Source organism: Misgurnus anguillicaudatus, chromosome 5 (assembly GCF_027580225.2).
Source record: "Misgurnus anguillicaudatus chromosome 5, ASM2758022v2, whole genome shotgun sequence".
Taxonomy (NCBI): domain Eukaryota; kingdom Metazoa; phylum Chordata; class Actinopteri; order Cypriniformes; family Cobitidae; genus Misgurnus; species Misgurnus anguillicaudatus.
In genome coordinates, this window is record NC_073341.2 from 27,497,548 (window position 1) to 27,517,720 (window position 20,173).

The following is a 20,173-nucleotide window of genomic DNA, read 5'->3' on the forward strand; positions in this document are numbered from 1 at the left end:
CAATACGCACAACCGGCGCAACGTCATAGAATGTCTCTGAACAGGTTCACGCCCACTTTTGGGGGAAAGCAAACTAGACTTCCCGTTGGCTTCCATTCAAAATAGCGGAACAAAGCAACCTTCGTACACAGCCGGCAGGCGTAAATAACTTATGAAATCACTCAGATTAAACATGTTGAGTAATTATCTGTCCACCCTGCCTGCCATAGAGCGCGAAAGATAAATTAACATATTTGATATGGTCAATATAAAAACATGTCTCTTTCATTCTCCCAGCATCAAATTTGTGTAACAACGCTCCCTATTGGCCAGAGGTGTCTTACCCGGACATTTACTCGTACCTCATCGAGTCAACAGGGAAGCAAGTGAATGATTTTACTTCGTATTTGAAAGTTACTTCGTATTTATTTATTATGTCTTTATATTTAGAGTAATGAGTGCACTTTTCCGTCCAGCCATACAACTAACTGGCTTAGCGATATTTCCAGCAATCACTGGATGGCGTTGTTACACAAAATTTGACGCTGTGAGAATGAAAGGGACATGTTTTTATATTGACCAAATCAAACGTGCCAATGTATCCTTCCCGCTCCACGGCAGGCAGGATGGACAGACAAACACTCGACATGTTCAATCTGAGTGATTTCGTGGGTTGTTTGCGCCTGCCGGCTGTGTAGAGACGTTGCTTTGTTCCGCTGTTTTGAATGGAAGCCAATGGAAGCGCTGTTTTTTATCCCCGAAAAGGGGCGGTGACGAAATTTACAGTCAAGTTCCCGGATGTGCCGGTAGTCCGTATATAAATATATCCTTGAGCCATTTCCTGGAGCTGCGTGTCATAGCTGTGTGTGTATGGTTCTTCGACTGCAGCGGATATTGAGTTTCTGAACGAGAGCGCCCTCTAGCTTTTGGATGTAGCGGCATTTCACCGTAATTCATTGAGAAGCATAGCAAGCATCATAGGCTGATATATCGGTGCACCCCAAATTAGAGGATGCTTCAATAATCATAGGAAGCACATAATCATAGAGTACAGGATGATTTAGATGCATCAATTCTGCACCAGAGATGTGCATAAAGTGCAAAGGACAGGTCAAGCGCATTATTCACAAAAATAACCATCTGCACATTAAAGCCTTTTTTTACGTGACAGTTTTGCACAATAAAGGAAAACATATTTAGCCTATTTTTTGATCAATAGAAAAAATACAGTAGTATCGGATAAGCTGTTATCAGAAAAAGTGGTATCGCTGCATCCTTACAGTACTTTCTATCACCATCTCTGTTTGAAACATACAATTGCTCTACAAAGTTACTTGTAGAGTTATTTTCCTGACTCTACATGACAGTTAAAAATATAAAATACATATTACAATTCATTATTATAAACTTATCGTTACCGATACTCGGGGTAAGGTGAGGATAAACACTTTTATTTACCAAAAGTTACAGATTGCAGCTGTAAATCCAAAAAGTTGAACGTGTACTTTTTAGTCATCATATTGTTATCGAAAGCAACATAAAATTTCCTAACAATAAGAAACTTGGTAGTGAGAGTAAAAATTATACAGTGACTATTGGGGGTGAAGTGAAATTTTTTCACAGCCAAGCATCAACAATTGTAGGGGAGACCGGGGTTGGTTGTCACAATTTTTACTCATGCATGAATTGCTCATCTTCAAAAAATCTTTCAGCAGTAATTCCTACATGAAATGAAAACTTGGGGTCTTGGCTTTAAATGTGTATACTTTTTACTTTTAGAATGTATTGTAACAGGAAGTAATTAACCATCAAAAGACACTCTGACACAATGAGACAACCTACCCCATTAATAGGGTTGGTTGTCCCTATAGTGGTTCAATAGGATTTCAGTGATAAATTGGGATCTGAAAAGGTAATGTGTAACTTTTTCGTTTTTTTAAGTGGGAGAACTTGCACAATTGGTGGCTGCCTAAATACTTTTTTGCCCCACTGTAAATTGGGATCTGAAAAGGTAATGTGTAACTTTTGGGATTAAAGTGGGTGATCAGTTACTTGAATTGTCTACTGTGTTGAGAAAGAAAATGAAATAATTTTTAGTGTTAAAACCTCTTTATTTAATGATTTATTTATTTTATTTTAACAGCAAACAAAAACAAACAAACAGATCAACAGTCTTAAAAGGTCTACATGTCCAATACTCACATGTGACAACCACCCCGCAAGCTACGAGACAACCATCCCCAACTGACTTCTTGACAAACATGCTAAGCTAGCTGCCACATGGCTTTAACTTGATAGCTAAAAGATCACTCAAAATAAAGCTACTACTTTTGGCTTTTTAATGAGTGTTTTGTTTTTGAATGACTAATATCCTACAAGATCTCAACACAAAAACAACACCAACATGAAAATTTACTCTGACCCATAAAATAAAAATTTGTCTCCTAACCTCAATGTTTTGTGTCTGCTTTGCAAAATTACAAGTGCAAATGAGTAAGCTATTAAAGGCTAACAAATTGATATCAAAATTGTACCACAGCGCCATGTAGTATGTCTGGAATAAGCAATGTGACATCCCATGAGACAACCAGCCCCGGTCTCCCCTAACTTTTTTTAAAGGGGTCATAGTGTAAAAATCTGACTTTTTCCATGTTTCAGTGCTACAATTGGGTCCCCAGTGCTTCTATCAACCTAGAAAATGTGAAAAAGAACAACCCTTTGTTTTGGTTAAGCCATTCTTTGCAAGCATGTAAAAAATTAGGTCATTCAGATTCCGCCCTTTTTGTGAGGTAGGTAGCAAGGCCAATTACAATAATACCGGCCCTTAATCTGCACTATCCAACCACGGCACTGCCATTAAGTGCAGAGAGAAAGAAAGAATGAGAAAAAATAATTGACAGCACAATTGAGTTTCAATTGCAACAAACCATCATCATTGCGATCAATGTTTGCATTTAATCCGCTCATTTGCATTTTAAAGGACACCCAAAAATGGCCAATTTTTGCTCAGGCCTATAAAGTGGCAATTTTAACGTCCTATAATAAATTATCTGTGGAGTATTTTGAGCTAAAACTTCACATACGCACTCTGCGGAAACCAAATACTTATTTTACATCTTTAAAAAAATCTCATAATATGACCCCTTTAACAAAACACAAGAAATTGTAGTATATTTGTGAAATGAAGATTTCCCAAAAGGATTTGGTTTTAATAGTTTTGAGTGAATTTTGAATCGATATCACATTAAACAATTTCAGTAATTTTACAGATGTCTCATTTACCACACTACTCTAGATATGACCATTGGCCATTACAAACCCATACTGGAAACTCAATAACTCTTCTTATTGACAAAGTACATGCAATCAAGCATTGAACATATTGACTTATATGATATGTATTGACGCATCTTTTCAATGCCTGTATGGTTACAGCCCTGCGTGTGATCAAAACAGTGGAAGTGTGATCCGTTTGTTTAAGCTCAAAACTCGAAACGAGCAACATTAAACAAATGAATTCATGTCACCCTGCTGTTTTTAAGGCAGTTCATTCCCTGGCCACCCCTGGAGATGCTGCATCAGAAATAAGCTCACTTTACTCTCGTTTCATTTGATGATACCATCTGCCTGTTTGTTTGTATGTTGAAATCATCATGGAAAGCTCCTGTTCTCTCGGTAAACAGTTACAGCCCTTCATGTTTCTCACCCAAGTGCCGTCACAGTCTCAGAGAAACAGATGGGCTTTGAGTAGACATTGCATTTCACTCGGATCCTAAACCAGCGGTAACCAGCACAAGCATAACATTGGTCCCAGATCAGTGCTTAAAGGCAATATCTGTTTAACACCCACAGTAGGGGAAGGATGTTAGTTTAATGTTGGTTTCTGGCTCCTCTACAGGTTATTCAATATATTTAATTAGTGGTGCTGTTACCATCCAAAATCCATTAACCTCTAATATTAAACTTTGTTGAATAATTAATGATATATTGGTTTTGCACCTTAAATACCTTAAATCATGCAGCACGTTGAGGGCGTTTTTTTAACAATAGGCTTTATGCCACGCTGCACTACTTTCTGAACTTCAGCCAGCTCCTTGTTTCCTGTCTGCCATTATTGGACAAACTGATTAATCCAGGTGTGCCTGACCTCAGTAGTCATAAACAAACTGAATAATCCAGGTATGCCTGACCTCAGTAGTCACAACAACAATAATCAGACACAACTGGATTAATCAGTTTGTCCAATAATGGCAGACAGGAAACAAGGAGCTGCCTGAAGTTCAGGAAGTAGTGCAGCAGGGCATAAAGCCTATTGGACTTATAGATTTACAGAAAGATGATAAAGTAGGCAAAAAGAAGCAAAAATGTGCGATTGAATTTTTTTTAAATGGCATAATATGATGTCAGGATTGGGTCATTGATTATTTTAGTTAAGCAATTGAGCAGATATTTTGAACAGATCTGAATGCTGAAACTGCTGAGTGCTTGTTTATGTGTGCTTTGAAAATTGGTGAATGGCAACACCTGCTCTTTTTAAACTGTATGCAGCAACCTGATGAGAAAAATGCAATGCACGGTCGACATGCAATTTGTAGGTATGTAGGAAACATTATTTTTATAGAAGGTCCCAGAAATGGAAATACTGTAATCATTTTTCTCACCCTGATGTGGTTTCAAATCAAAGCAACATTATGAGTTACTGTGAACTGTAAAAAAAATAAAGTTTTGATTGACATTTTTTAGATGCACTGTTCCTTTAAGACAGGTTAATACAAATGTGTATGAAATATGTCTTTATGTGTGTGTGTGTGTGTGTGTGTGTGTGTGTGTAATGGTATGAGGGTGAAAGGTGTTAAGTAAATATTTAGTGCAAGAATGCTTCATAACATCTCTTCGTTCTCGGCATGGTTTCTGTCAAGCAAATCTAGCTACACAAAGTCATGGCAGTAAATCTCACACACATTCTGTTCAAATCTCAGCTAAAAATGTTGCAATATGCTGCACTTATCACGCAGACACAAAACACACAATACAAAAAAGGCACATTTGGGGTTTTATAAAACTTACTATGTCTACAATGTTTGTCTTTAGCCTCCTAAGACTCGAGCTTTGGTTTGTCTTTTTTAGATTTCCAGGTATTTTGGGGTTAGGAAGAACCAATAAATGTAATAATCAAATATTTTTCATTAAACATGAAGCAGTGTATTTGTCCACATTTGTGTAAAACAGGTTCTAGCACACAGAATTTAGTATTATGGTGCAAACAACAAAAAGAAACGTGATGTCCATGTATGTGGACAACCAGGTCTTAGGAGGTTAAATACTCAATGTTGTTATTAGGACTGTCTTGTTTTATTTCTATGAATTTTTTTGAAATAGCAGATATAATACATAGGACGTCCTGTTTGAATGGCCCCTAAATGCCTTTCTCAAACCTTAATAAATGTGTCTTCACACATACACTAGGGATTGGGGTCCACTCTTTTAGTATTGTAACAACTACAACTACTGCCTCATACTGTATATTGACAAACTCATAATGGATTGCTATGCAATAAAAGAAATTGATACATATATGCCTGAATGATTTTAGCAAATATTGTTTAATAGCATAATTAATTTGATCATTACATTAATATGCAATGTGGTTCACGTAGTCCCTTAGTTTCTCCATTGCTTCTTTTTAGCATGCACTGCAATAAACCCTTCACACATGCATACGCGCAGTAAGTGTGTGTGTGTGTGTGCATGTGCACTCATGAGTGAAGTGCACACGTGGAAGAGACCTGTCAAAATGCAGCCATTCCGCTTTACGGAGGGAGAAAGAGAGAGAGAGAGATACAGATAGAAGGAGGGGTGGTGGGTGTGAGAGACACACAGGGTAGACTGTAAAAGGGTTATTTTCTCCTCCGCTTTTCTTAGCCTGAATGGGACTTCACCCCGGCTGCACGGCGGTAAGATCTCGTTTGTTGTATTGGTTTCACTCATTGCATGTTTTTGTCTGTGGCATTTGTGTAGATGATTAACTAAATGATTGCACAGCACATCCTGTGATAATATATGAGCTGTACCTCTCCAGCATACTCCGGCTCAGGATATATGTTGACCACAGGCCTTTTTTAACCTTGCAGACTCATGCAGTTTTCATATTCACATCCAGCTCTGTAAGAATTTACACATGTGGCATCCTTAGTGCTTATGTCCGATACTTCCTGTTTTCAGTTAGTAGTAGTGCTGTCTCTTCCTGTTGTCAGCTTTCTGTAAAGCAGCCTGGACCGGACAGCTGACTCTCAGAAATCTGAAACATAAAGCTACCACAGAATTGCAACGTATGGGCACATTTGTTAATTTTCATTGCAATCTTGATTTAGTGCAAGGTTGGATAGAATTTGTTCGTCTGTCTTTATGTAAATGCTGCTTTAAAAAGAAACCCAGATGCCACTGGGGAGAAAGTGATGTGAAGACGGATCTCAATAATTTACCAGTTTGGACTAACACTGTGCAGCTGGTTAGTACTTTATATTTAAGGTTTTGTTGCAAAAAGATTTTGGTTTGCTTATTTTAGTCTCGCTGCGTTTAATTTTACCCATTTGAACAAAAACAGATGCTTTTGTCTGTCAGAGAGAACAAAAGGCAGAAGTGTGAGAAAATGTGTGAGAGTGTGCAGGTTGAGCACTGTTATAATGAAACGTTATCTATAGTGGAGTCATAAATTAACCAAGGCTTGAGGCGGGAGATTTCATCAAAATGTGAAGCAAAAACTGCCTCTATTTCTAAATTCCTTTTTTGTGCATATATTGTGTATTCTTTTTTAGGCCCGTCTATACAGGCATATAGACGTGTATTGAACATTTGAAGTGCAGTTTATTGTGTTATGCTATTTTGTGTGTTGTTGGGTGGGGTGAATGTGAGAGGGAGAGAAGAGGAGGTGAAGCGAGTGAGAGGTCATGCTGTAAATTAATAATATAAGGAAAAGCAGCTGGCAGCACATATAATTTCTGGTCTAAGAAAAAGATGCAGAGTTGTTTAAATAAGAATTATACCAAAAAGATGATGTTTATGTTGTGCGTGTGTGAGCCCATGGGACTCATCTCTCTTCTTGTCTTGTTGTATTCAGTCCGCAGGTACAAGGCTGAAGGGTTATTTAAGGCTGCTGAAATCCTCTCTCTCTCTCTCTCTAATGCTATCTGACCATCTAAGAAAGGCACACCTCTACAATAAGTATATTATCAGATCTAACATGCGATTACCATGTTTCTTAGCTATCATGGTACTGAATTATTTCCATATTTATGTCTATTTCCATTTTTATATTTGTTAATGTTTTGTATATGGTATTTACAGTGCTTAATACATTTATTAAACCACCTGTCTATTTGTCTCAAAGACCATCCAGCATTTTGAAGTACTCTTTCCTTTTCAGAGAGTTTCAACATTTCACTATTTTGAACAGAATGTTAAATTGAATTTGGGTTCTTACACAAATTTGAGCCTTCACATTTAACTTCTCTCAGTATTCAGAAAGTGTAACATTCAATCATTAAAACATATTTTTTCTACTAAGTAAATAACTTTAATTGGACATCTGAATAAAAAATAATAAAGTGCTTACTATTTTTTCTGCCTTTCTTGTAAAACATTAAATTCAAAAATTTATATAAACAATATAACAATTTATATAACAATATTGTTAATACATTTACTGTAAAAAACAAATTAGCTGTAATTATGCTGCTGGTTGCCAGTAACTTACTATAGAAGATAAAGACATGTTCATTTAACTTGGGACAAACTGTTGCCAGTAAATAACACTAATGTAAAATCTACAGTAAGTTACTGGAAGCTGTAATTTCTACGGTCATTTTTAAAGTGTTGATGTAAACAATTTTAAAGGTACCATAGAATAAAAAAACTGTATTTACCTAGGCATAGATGAATAATAAGAGCTCTGTACATGGTAATGACACATTGTGAGCTTAAAACGCATTTGTTTCCTCATTTTTAATTTAAACCTTGTGCACGCAAAAGACAAAACAGCCCAATTTTAACATAAAGACTGTGACGTCACTGTCGAGATGTACACCTCAACATTAAATTACACTTTAAATTAATTACAAAGTTGTTAAAATGCTAAAAACAAAGTTGGGACTGCTGAGTTAGCGCTACATGCTTATTAATGCTATATGCTAGCGTTTAGGCTAAAGTTCTACTATTTACTTTACAGTTATGTTTTGCAGGTTCATACTGAAAAAATACAACACAAACTTACCACTCAGAAACTAGCATTAACAATCTCCAAACAATTAGTTCTTCTTCAAAATCGGTATTTTCGTCTGATACAGGCTCAAACATATAAGGGCTGTTTACTAATGTGAGCTACTGACATGAGCCTCAAAGCAGAGCAGAGCAATCAAAGCAGAGCTCAATATTATTATTCATGACCCTTCCAAATAGGGCAAAAATAGACCATTTCATTCAAAGGATCAATCCTAGGGTTGTATATTGACATGTAAAAGCATTTCTGGATAATTTTTTAACTTAAAGTTATACCTTCTATGTAAATATTAAATAACTTTTTAACATACAGTATTTTTTCAATGCATTCTTTAGCACCTTTCCGTTTTAACTTGTGATAAGTTGACATAACTTAACAACTTAAGTTGAACAATTATAACTTGTTTAAGTTAAAGTAACATAATAATATTTGTTGATTTGATATCACTTTTTACAGTACTGTGACTAAAAAGTTTTACCAATACAGAAAATGATTACGTAAAAAATGATTTTGGTAATGACCAATAATGTTTGTTTAGGGGAGCTGTGTCACAAATTGTACATTGTGTGATGGTCTAATAAATGTGTTAAGTAAGTTGAAAAACTTAAAATATTTTAGGTGTTACCAATTAAAGTTATTTTTAGATTTTTTTTCAAATTATTACTCTTTACAGTGTAGTAGATCCAAGGCTTTACAAAGAACACCAAGGAAATCGGTTTCCTGGAACAACTGTCAATTTCACATTTTAACAGTCAGTATACAAACATATTTGATTGCTGATAGCTCTATAGACATATGAGACTTGTGGCATAATATCTTCCATAAGATTTGTAAAGTTCATCATTTGAGTCAGCATAAAGCTTTTCAAGCAATCAGTTAATAGCCCTTCATGCAAAAGCAAAATCCTCAGTGACTCAGTATTCCCGGCTGAAGGCTGTCCAACTTTACAGAGGCGCTCGTCTTGGTTTATAATCATCAAAGACTGGATGCCGATGGTCTACTGCTGCATGTGACTTTAAACTTTGAGGGATTTGAGATTTTGTTAATTTGCTAATATGTTTCAGTGGGGATGACAGTGTCGGATTAATCTTGTTTGCTAGACAGCACGCGTCAGCTTGTGGTAATCATGAAAGGGAGCTAAACGCAGATTAGTAAAGGCACACATCAAAAGATGAGCGTGTCTCCGCTCGGCACACGGCTGGTAGATTATGTAGGTCTGTTCAGCAGTGCCGTCATATAGTTGACGCATACAGTACAGTAATATTGCACTTTATCAGTGTAATATACGTTCTGCTGAGTGTGAGCATATTTGTGTGTATGATTTGGATTTACATGTGTAATGTGAGCTTTAAGGTGGATGTTGTCTGTTTTTATACCGTATAGTATATCTGCATATGTGTAAAGCACAATGAATGAGAACGGATGACATTGATATGTGATAAAACTGGATTGAGTGAGAGCATTAGGGTGCTGGGAGTGGTTATGCCACATTGTATTAATGTATTTATTCATTTAAAGGATGAGAGGATTGATCTGAGGAATGATGCAAAGATGCCATGTGTTCTGTTGGAGAAGATTGTGTCATTACCTCTCTAGTAGCTTGAAATGTACAAGCAGTTTATGTACACACCAATCTTACTACTGTAGATTAAACCTTGAGGTCTGTCTGGCATGCAAACCAAGTATCACAGTAAGTTCATTGTCAGAGACATTGATAGTTTTGTAAATTTGTGTGTTTACAAGGAGTGTTCACCCCAATCACTTACCCCTGTGTTGTTCTAGACCACCAAGTGCTCCGATTGTCTTCAGAACACATTTTTAGATGTTTTGATGAGGGCTGGGAGGCTTTTGTCTGTCCCGTTGACTTCAGTTGGTTTCGCAGTCCGTTTCCCAGAAGGTATGAAAGACAATGGCAAAGGGTCCGTGTTCCATCAGTTGTTCAATAATAATATTAAGAAGCGACGAGAACACTTTTAAAACAAACGATTTTATTCAACAATTTGACCAGACTACAGCACATGCTGCTGACATCACCTGCTGATGTAGTTGCCAATGTTTTTACTTGCTTTTTTTAAAGCATTATGCAAACATTGTAAACAATACTCAAACAGCCCATAAATGCGTAAATTACTTGTCAGCGTATTTTGTGTCTGTATGCTGGCAACTACGTCAACAGGTGACGTCAGCAGCATGCGCCGTTGTGCATGAACAACCAAGGAGGAAAACAAATTATTGAATAAAATCGTTTGTTTCATTTTCTTTGTCCACAAAAGTTCACAATATTATTATTGAACGACTAATGAAACATGGACCTTTTTGGACCTTTCATTCTTTTCTGGGAAATGGATTGTGAAACTAACTGTCAATTGGACAGACAAAAGCCTCCCTGTTTTCCTCTCAAGATATCTAAAAATGTGTTCTGAAGACAATCGGAGCACTTGGTGGTTTAGAACGACACAGGGGTAAGTGATTTATTATAAAATTATCATTTTGGGATGAACTTACCCTTTAAGTTTGTAACTTTAAAATTCATGCCTAAAAGTTAACATGTACATTTTAGTATCATAGTATTTTGGTTTTGGGATGTGTACAAACAGCATCTGAAAATCCTGCATAGTGTGCATTGAAGCTTTATGTACAGTGGAATATATGTGTTGTTCTTACTTGCTTTAAACTTAACTTACAGATTACACTCTAAAAAGTGCTGGGTTATTTTTTACCCAGCATTGGGTCAAAAATGGACCAACCCGTGTGGTTGTAATTTAAAGTGCCCATCTTATGACTGCTTTTCCACAAGTTAAATAGGTGTATTAGTTCCATAAAGCATGTTTCAAAAGTTGTTTGCTCGAAATAGCTTGTAGGAAAAGATTGTTACCCATCTCTCGGAACCTCTGTTTCAGGGCGTTCAGATTGTGCCGTTTTGAGCTAGTCATTACATATTTATGAGCTGCTGCTCCTTTGATCACGCCCCACTACTAACGTCATGTGCGCGTGCATAGTGATATCGTGAGCAGTACAGACCATACTGTGTTATTATTTTATATATTATTATTATTAACGGTTTATGTTGCCAACAGACAAATCAAGCAGAAAAGTATCACTAATAAGTACACTGCAGGAGAAGAAACTCATGACACACAATGATTCCAGAGTCAATTGTGATGTAGGAGTTTCAACAATAAACTTGTTTTCCCTGGACAATACTAACATATTCCGGTTATAAAACATTTTTAAACGCATTATTTTCGCAAATTACAGAAATTAAGACCTGGCGGGGGATGTATACTGCTTGTGGACCGCGTGCTAATTGCTAGAAGCTAGCGAGGCTCGGGGGTTAGCGTCAGAAAAGCCGGGGTGGTAAGGCCCGGTCTCGGTTAGTTTGGCAAAACACTTTTAGTTTGGCAAAGCACTATTACTTAGTTCTTGTAGAATTGTAAAATAAAGCCGTTAAACATTTTTTTTAACTTTCAAACTATCTAGCCTGCAAAAATATCTATATAGCCTAACTTAAACAATTTTAACATCACTATACATTTAAAAGGTATAATTTACGGGATTAGCATCAATGTATGATCTCTGTTTTGAGATATAGATGCTCTAATGTAGTATTTTGTGACAGAAGATGACAACATGCAAAATATAACGTGACTTCTTACCTTTTTTGTTGATACAATGCTCGCGAATAGAATCCAGTCTGTTTCAGAAGTGTGAATGATCCATGAAAGTCCAATAAAATACATTCAATGAACATTTTTGTCCACAAATGCGTATAATCCGTGAAATATAGATACATAGTGACCGTCTGTTATAGTCTGTGATAGTCTGTTGTTTACATCACATTTCGGTAACACACTGTATATAAGATTACTCCGGGTTCCAATAACCACGCGTTAAAACTTTGTTTTTAAAAGTAGGCGGGAGTATAATCCATAATATCCAAATTGCTGTTATTTCCGTGAGACATGATGACAGCACAGGGTATCAAGTGACTGCTCTCTCTGTGCTCTCTCTAGCTCCTGGTGGGTGGAGACCTGCGAGTGGGGTGGTGGGCTGGAAAATTCAAACTGAATGTGACGAAACAGTTAGTTACGTAACAACGGAGCTGAGTTTGAAACTGTGTAATCTGAGACTCAAAGCAGAGGACATTCAGAAACCTGTATCTCACTCAAAACAGCATGGATGGATTTTTTTCCAAGTTTGTATGCGTGTGGGAGCATCAGAGACACAAATGAACACCCCAAAACCCAGAAAAAGTGAGTTTTTTATAGGATGGGCACTTTAAGATATGCTGGGTTGTTTCAACTCAATATGCCGAGTTGTTTTAATCCTTTGATGGGTTAATTGTAAACATTTTCTTATTTAAAGACGGGGTGCATGATCTCTGAAAGCCAATGTTGACATTTGAAATCACCTAAACCAGTGCTTCTCAAATAGTGGGGCGGGACCCCCAGAGGGGGCTCGAAGCTACACCAGGGGGGGCGCGCGAGCCCCCGGGGAAAATCCTTTTTAGGAAGTGATTTTTTTTTGCCCCGTCACTTAAAGACATTACACCCCAATCACGCTGATAAGCCGCTTGATTTTTTTAATTATTATTATGTATGGATTATATTTAATTTAATTTTTCAGTATCAAATGGTCAAAAAATATTATACTTTATATAAGGATTGATTTTTTTATTTCAGGCAAATTTATGCATTTTAAGTCTTTTCTGTTACAGACTAAAAAACAATGTTATTCTTTGTTGTAAGTTGATCGATATTTCTTTTTTTTGTTTTCTTTTTGTGTTTTCTCAATGTTAATAAGGATACAATGTTTTGCAGATGTGTAATTTTATAGACAAATTATACTATTTACAGTCGCGGCGGAGAGTTGGGGGCCGCGAAATGTTTACTTCTTCTTAGGGGGGGCGTGACAGAAAATAATTGAGAAGCACTGACCTAAACAAACATGCCCCTAACCCAATATAATCTGGACCTTCTTTTATAGACCCGCCCCACACATACGCAACCCAGGCAACGATGTTGGTTAGTAGACATGCACGCCTCTTACTGCTGATTGGCCACGAGTGTGTTTTGGTACTTGGCTCGACTCCCTTTTTCCAAAGCGTTTCCCAAAAATCGTGCCCCTGCCTTTAAAATGACTTATGACTTGAAAAACTCTTATGCTTCTGATAAGTGGCTTTGGCAAACAACCTCTGACAAGTGAAATGCAACATGCAAAACCAACTCAATTCAAGCAGCTACAAGAGCTTTTAATATAACTATTTCCCAAAGTATATCATATAAGGAAAGTTCAGTTACTGAATGTACCCAGTGGTTTTGAGGGAAATAAGTTCTATGTATTTTTTGTGTAATGCATCTTTTATGCTCTAGGTTACTAATGAAGCAATTTACATGTGAGAGAGGTCAGGTTGCTATGAAGCATGCAGACTGTATTCAGCACAATGGACAGTTCCTCCATCATCCATATTGAATTTAGCCTCTATAAGGGACATTTAAAGAGCTCATACATGTGCATCTGGCATGTTTTCTTGTAAATTAGCATTTTTATCAGATTCCTCATGGATTCTGCCAACAAACGGGTATTTCTGAATGGCCTAAAGCCGGGATTAGGCGTATTTGAGGCTAAAGTATTTGATGAACTTATAAAGCATCAGTTTATTATCATTATCTCATTTTGTCTGAGGTGACATTTAGCGGCTTTTGCATCATTTGCTGTTTTACAGGACAAAGGTGTTTTCATTTCTTATACATCTTTACTATTCCCATGAAAGTAGAATCATTGCTGTTGGATTATCTTTCAAGTGATGTGTATTTCAACGTATAAAAAATGGTATAAACTTTCAATTTAAATGGTACATTCCTATAAAGCTGTTTCTGTTGGATCCAAGTCAAGTATTAGGTCAAGACTTTCAATAAACAAAGTGTAAAACTTAGCAATGAGAAAGTAGCTACTCTTACGCCAGTTTAATATATAGATTCTGTGGGAATTTGTGGTTAATAAGGCATTACTTCTACTAAAGTTGTTTTAAAGCAGTCTCTGGCCCGCATTCATTTTCAAAAAATTTCATTTTTAAAATTCAGATGATAAGAAATTACAATCTTATTTCACCTCCACAGGCAGATCAAAAGAACAGGAAACCCATTATGTTTTTTTTTTAGTTTCATCCATAAACCAACATATTAGCTATAGTGTTGGTGTAATTGTGGTGTGTATTGACATATGTACATGCATATTGTGTATGTGTGATAATATGATTGTGCTGTATAACCCCTAAGAGGCTCACAGAGCCCTCCCATCTTGCGCCAAATCCTGTAAGACAGTGTGAAACCTTGGTCGCCAAGGCAACGCCATTCTTGACTCCAGCTCTCTGCACCCCTCCCACATCCGTTTCTTAGCAACCGTCACCAAGCAACTCTCTCCTCCTATGCCCCCCTCCTGAATCTGCCTCTTTCAGAGAAAGTGACAACACAGGGAAGGAGGGATAAATAGTGGAAGCAATGGGAAGAGAGATAATGAGTAATAAGAGAGAGGGGGCAGTATGATTGCGGAGAGAGATGGAGAGAGAGAAATGATAGATTGGTAAACAGGATTACAGTAATGGACAAATGTAGAGTAAAGCAAGAGAGAACTGCTGAAAGAATAAGGAATGATGGGAAGTTACTTCTTTTATTATTTATGGATTAATTATTTTTCAGACAAAAATTAAAAGATAAAAGAATTATATATTTAATAATCAAATCTATTTTTAGGGCCACCAACATTTTGCGTTATGACATTAGGTGTAATAAAAATGAAAATAAACACTTTATTTCCACTAGCCCTACATTTTTACTGTAAATTCCCATTAACTTACTGTAACTGTAACAACACATACAATTGAGTTCACAAGTTTTGCATTGTAAACAAACAGAAAAATACTTACTGTATATTAGGCAAATACTGTTTATGTTAATCTTAAGCAATTTCTTTCAGCTGGTTGGACCGGCTGCATTTTAAGGCCGAATCTTTATGATCGCTCAAATGACCTAGTTAGACTTTATTAATATTGCAGTCAGCAGAACATTGTAGCGTTGTTCTTGGGGAATCATGAAAGGGGAAATTCAAGGAGACTGACATTGACTCCGCCCACCATGGGAGGCTGTAAGAGCACATTCTGTCGACATGAACCTTTATGTATGTTTCATCATGTGAAATACTGCATCACGTGGCAACTTGGAGATATTGAAATGGGCTAGTGATGCTGCATGGGTAGTGGATAAGAACAGTAAAATAAAATAGGCTTGTATCAGAATGGTTAAGTTAGATCATGTAATAAACAACCTGTATCACTGTGAGTTTGAGGCACAGTGTAGGTCTGTGTGTTTATTCAGTGTCACTGTGTCTTCAGTGTGAAGGTGGTTAGCCTGTTTATCTTAAGCTCAGTTACATTATTGTAAAATATAGCAGGATGATACTGTTTGCCATCACATGAGGGTGGAAGAGGAAAGCCAACGGTTTAATTGTATTGAATGTTTAGTCAGCCACACCTAGGTGATTCTAAACCCTAATTTCCCTCCGTCTTTCACCCCACCCCCCTTTGAAAAATTTGTAGTTAATGTAAGCCCTTTATTATGTGACTACATGTCTCTCAGATGCCCTCTTACTAATCTTGATGTCTTTGGTCGGCTTTCTCTTTCAGGGAAACGCACACAGTATAAATGCAAATGTATTTGATGAAATCATATGTGTAAACTACCCTAAAACTGCTGTACCAGATGTGGGATTTTATGCATGCCTCATTGTTTACATTAAAAAGTAATCTGTATAGGATGAACTTGAGTATTCTTGCTCAAGCATTTTCAGGATACATCCTCGGTCCGTGCCTCCTTGTGGTGCAGTTAGAGAAATGTCCTTCACAATGGCAGAGCGGGGAACCATCAATAAGACTAAGTCATGATCACACTGAATTAAAAAATTATAAATGTAATTCACTATAGACAGATCAAACTGTTAATTTGTCTTTTTTAAATATATGCCTTTAGCAAGGCAGTGCTGTAAGAGAATAGTTTTGTATGAAGGAGGTAAGTGATTTTATCCTCTGAGATGTAAGAAGAATGTGACACAGGAGAGATCAAGAGAACAGAACACTGAGCAGCTTGGGCTGAAGAATGAGACAGATGACAAACATGGGAAGGGGGCATCGAAATGGTGGCTAATGTGGAATATAATGAATTATATAAAGCCGTCCCGAGGCCAGGGAAAGAGACAAAGAGGGAGAAATATCACAAATCTCCTGTGTTTTTTGATGTCCCTGTGAAAAATGCAAGCCAAGTTGTCCTTGTGGCCATTATTATGGTTATGATGATCGAAATTAAGCTGTCGCTTAACAAGATCGGTCCCTAAATAGTCCATTATTCGAAGTCCATTGGCAATAAATACATAATGAGAACAGAGACAGCCCACATGAAAAAAAAACTGTATACTGTATTTTTTCCTAAAGTAAACTTTAGGCAAATTACCAGATACTATAGTATTTTGAACCTATAGCAAATAACAGGCTACCTAGACATAGCTGAATAACACAAGCTCTGTACATGGTAATGATATATCGTGAGCCTCAAACACGATCGTTCCTCCTCTATGTAAACCTCGTGCATGCAAAAGACAGCTGGAAAACAGGCCAATCTCAACATAACACCAACTGTGACTGTTGCGACATTAAATTACATGTTCAATTAATTACAATGTTGTTACAATGCTAAAAACCATAGTTGAGAATACCGAGTTTGCGTTATATGCTAGTTAATGCTAGCGTTTAGGCTGAAGTTCTACTTTTGACTTTATAGTTACGTTTTGCAGGTCTGAAAAAAACAAACTTACCACTCAGAAACATCCATTAACAATCTCCAAACAACACGCACGCACACACACACACACACACACACACACACACACACACACACACACACACACACACAGCTACAGAGGGTATGCAACAATGTCACTTTTCCACGTGACCACGCCGTAGCTCGCCCTGCTAAGTGGCAAAACATTCAACAAAATGGCTGGTTTTCATAGCGGCTGCTGCAAAAACGCCTGTAAAACTGAATATTATCTGCTTAAATTGAATTTAGTTGGTCTTAACAGTGACCCTAACAACTTGCTAAACAACCAGTAGTCTGTGGACATTGGCATATGGCCAGACATTGCTTTTCCTTACATATAGGCCTATGTTTGTCTTGCCTAACTCTATTAAACCATCCCACCTTTGTAGAACACAAATCTCATCATAATGGATGTTTTTTTAATGAAGGATCACTGACAAAACTTTGCAATAAGAGTATTCATTGGTGTATTTTTATAGGATTTTTTATACCAAATTGTACTTACCTGACATATGGCTACTGCTACTGATTTACTTCTCCTTTGAGTGTTTTTTGCAGTCTGGATAAAGACCGCTCCAAATTTTTGTTGAATCTGTTAGCACAGTCAATCACACAACTACTTTTCCAATTTTAGACACGTTTTCATGCTACGCTAATGCTGTCGCTCAGACTTTTTGCCACTCAGTGGGTGTAACCGCAGTCACTTTCGCAGAAGGTGACGTCAGGTGCATACTCTCTTTTCTAAAGACGTTCTCTGACAAACAGCCAATCAGAGCAGAGCTCAACATTATTATTCATGGCCCTTTCAAATAAGGTAATAATAGACCATTTTATAGAGACAGAGCGCCGTTATGCAAATTTGGGGGCCACGCCCACCGGGGGGGAAATCGGTCCAGCCGTCTCCATTGAGTTTGTGTTGCGAGAGGCCGCCTCCTTGTCATTTCTGGCTTATAACAAAAAACTGAATAATGCCTAAAAGCTGCTGTGTGACAATATGTACAGCTAACAAGCCAAAGAACCCAGAAATAAGTTTTTATAAGCTGTCGAGCCGTAAAACCCAGCCTTTAAGGAGAATAAAGTGGATCGCCGACTACGTTTCCCCCTAGTGGACGCAGTTCTACTAATAGAAGTACTATGAAAAGTTGCCTGTATCCATTTTTGTGTCTTTAAACGCTCGTTTTTTGGGGTCGACAGCTTATTAAAACTTATTTACAGATTAAACTTAAAAACAGAATAATACCTAAAAGCTGCTGTGTGACAAGGTGTACATCTAACACGCCAAAAAAATAAATAAATAATTTTTTATAAGCTGTCGACTTCAAAAAACGAGCGTTTAGACACAGAAATGGAAACAGGCAACTTTTCATAGTACTCCTATTAGTAAAACTGCGTCCAATAGGGGGAAACGTAATCGGCGATCCACTTTATTCTCCTTAAAGACTGGGTTTTACGGCTCGACAGCTTATAAAAACTTATTTCTGTGTTCTTTGGCTTGTTAGCTGTACATATTGTCCCAAAGCAGCTTTTAGGCATTATTCAGTTTTTTGTTATAAGCCAGAAATGACAAGGAGGCGGCCTTTTGCAATACAAAGTCAATGGAGACTGTTGGATTGCTTTCCCCCCCGGTGGGCGTGGTTTTCAGGTTGTGACGCGATGCGCTCTGTCTCTATTCTAAGGGGTTGTAAATGGACATGTAAAACCATCTCTGGGTATTTTAATAAAGCCACATACCTGCAGTTTATAAAGTATAATGCTACAAAATACTATACTATCTGTGGTACAGTTATTATTCTATTCTACAGCATCCTCGCTATCATAAACGACAGTAGCCATACAATTTACACAAACGTATTTTTATATGAGAGAGAGAGAGAGAGAGAGAGAGAGAGAGAGAGAGAGAGAGAGAGAGAGAGAGAGAGAGAGAGAGAGAGAGAGAGAGAGAGAGAGAGAGAGAATGTTTACACGGCTACAAAAGTCGCGCATTGACCACCACATGGTTCCACCGAGCAGTCACTCGCGCTTGCTTTGTCACGTGACAGCGTATTGATCTTAATTGTACCGAGCAGAGCCCGTCAAATGACGCCTGGAGGTCCGGGTCACGCAGCACACGCTCTGCCAAGCTCTCTTGGCAGACGCGTTTTCGCGTTTTGAGTGCTGTGTCACCCTGGCTGCACGAGCCTGAAGATTCAAAGGGCTGAGAGAGAGATGGAGACAGGGAGGAGGGTAGAGATTACGGTGATTTGGGGGCTCGACGCTCCTCATCATCTCCTCGCTAATGACAGAACATGAAATCGCCAACCATGCCATTTGATTTTGAAGAGATTCCCGCTCCTCTTCCGTGCCGCGAGGACCGCACGAGCCACATCAACGGTCAGATGAAATAGCGCTTGCGCAGGCGGACTTGTTTCTCGCAACGATGTGGTGCATCAACTGCGCGTCGGATAAGACCCCTGCGATTCTTCATAACAAGCTTGTGTACTGGTAAGACGCAACGTTATAGTTTGTTTGTTTTCGGCACAAGTGGTTGTTTGTGATCATTTTGCTAAGCTGACATCCCAATACGCATGCGAATTTTAGTCAGTGTATTGCAGATAATTATCTACTTGCCCTGCGAATATGCTGTTTTGAGTCATGGATAACGTAAAATAAGGGAGGAACTGAATCGATTGCACACATAATACCCGTTAAAGTGCGCAAATGGGTCCTCTGTTTATTGTGAATGGCAGAAGCGCATTCCTAGCCGCAGAGAAAACGCTCGAGGCCAACGTACGAGTCAAAAACACTGTATCTTAAAAAAAAAACAGGCATGGGTGTGTGATCATCATGCGTTTAATTATGAGTTATTACTCTCCTATACATTATAGATAAGCTCATGTAGTCTTTTGAATGTGTTTTGGCTAGACTTATGTCAACAAGGGTTCCCTCAACAAGGGAAGCCCTCCTTATTTGAATCAAGTCTAATATTTACTAATGTTTGTTGATTTTTATCCTTTATGTTTTCTGAACTGTATATACATAGGTAAATGCTCATACGCCTATATAATGAATATAT

The 20,173-nt window shown here is 37.7% G+C and overlaps 1 protein-coding gene across 7 annotated transcripts in view; it reads left to right on the forward strand.

Annotated features, from left to right (window-relative positions):
• Positions 1-20,173, forward strand: part of iqsec2a (IQ motif and Sec7 domain ArfGEF 2a) — a 123,666-nt gene that overhangs the window by 30,857 nt on the left and 72,636 nt on the right. The window contains exons 1-2 of one of the 7 annotated variants that reach the window (XM_055167918.2): positions 19,103-19,344; positions 19,441-19,602. The exons of the other annotated variants lie outside the window; for them this stretch is intronic. Coding sequence (XP_055023893.2) covers positions 19,538-19,602 — 65 coding nt within the window. The 5' untranslated portion in view covers positions 19,103-19,344; positions 19,441-19,537. Of the gene's footprint in view, positions 1-19,102; positions 19,345-19,440; positions 19,603-20,173 lie in introns of those variants that run through there. 7 annotated transcript variants of the gene reach the window in all.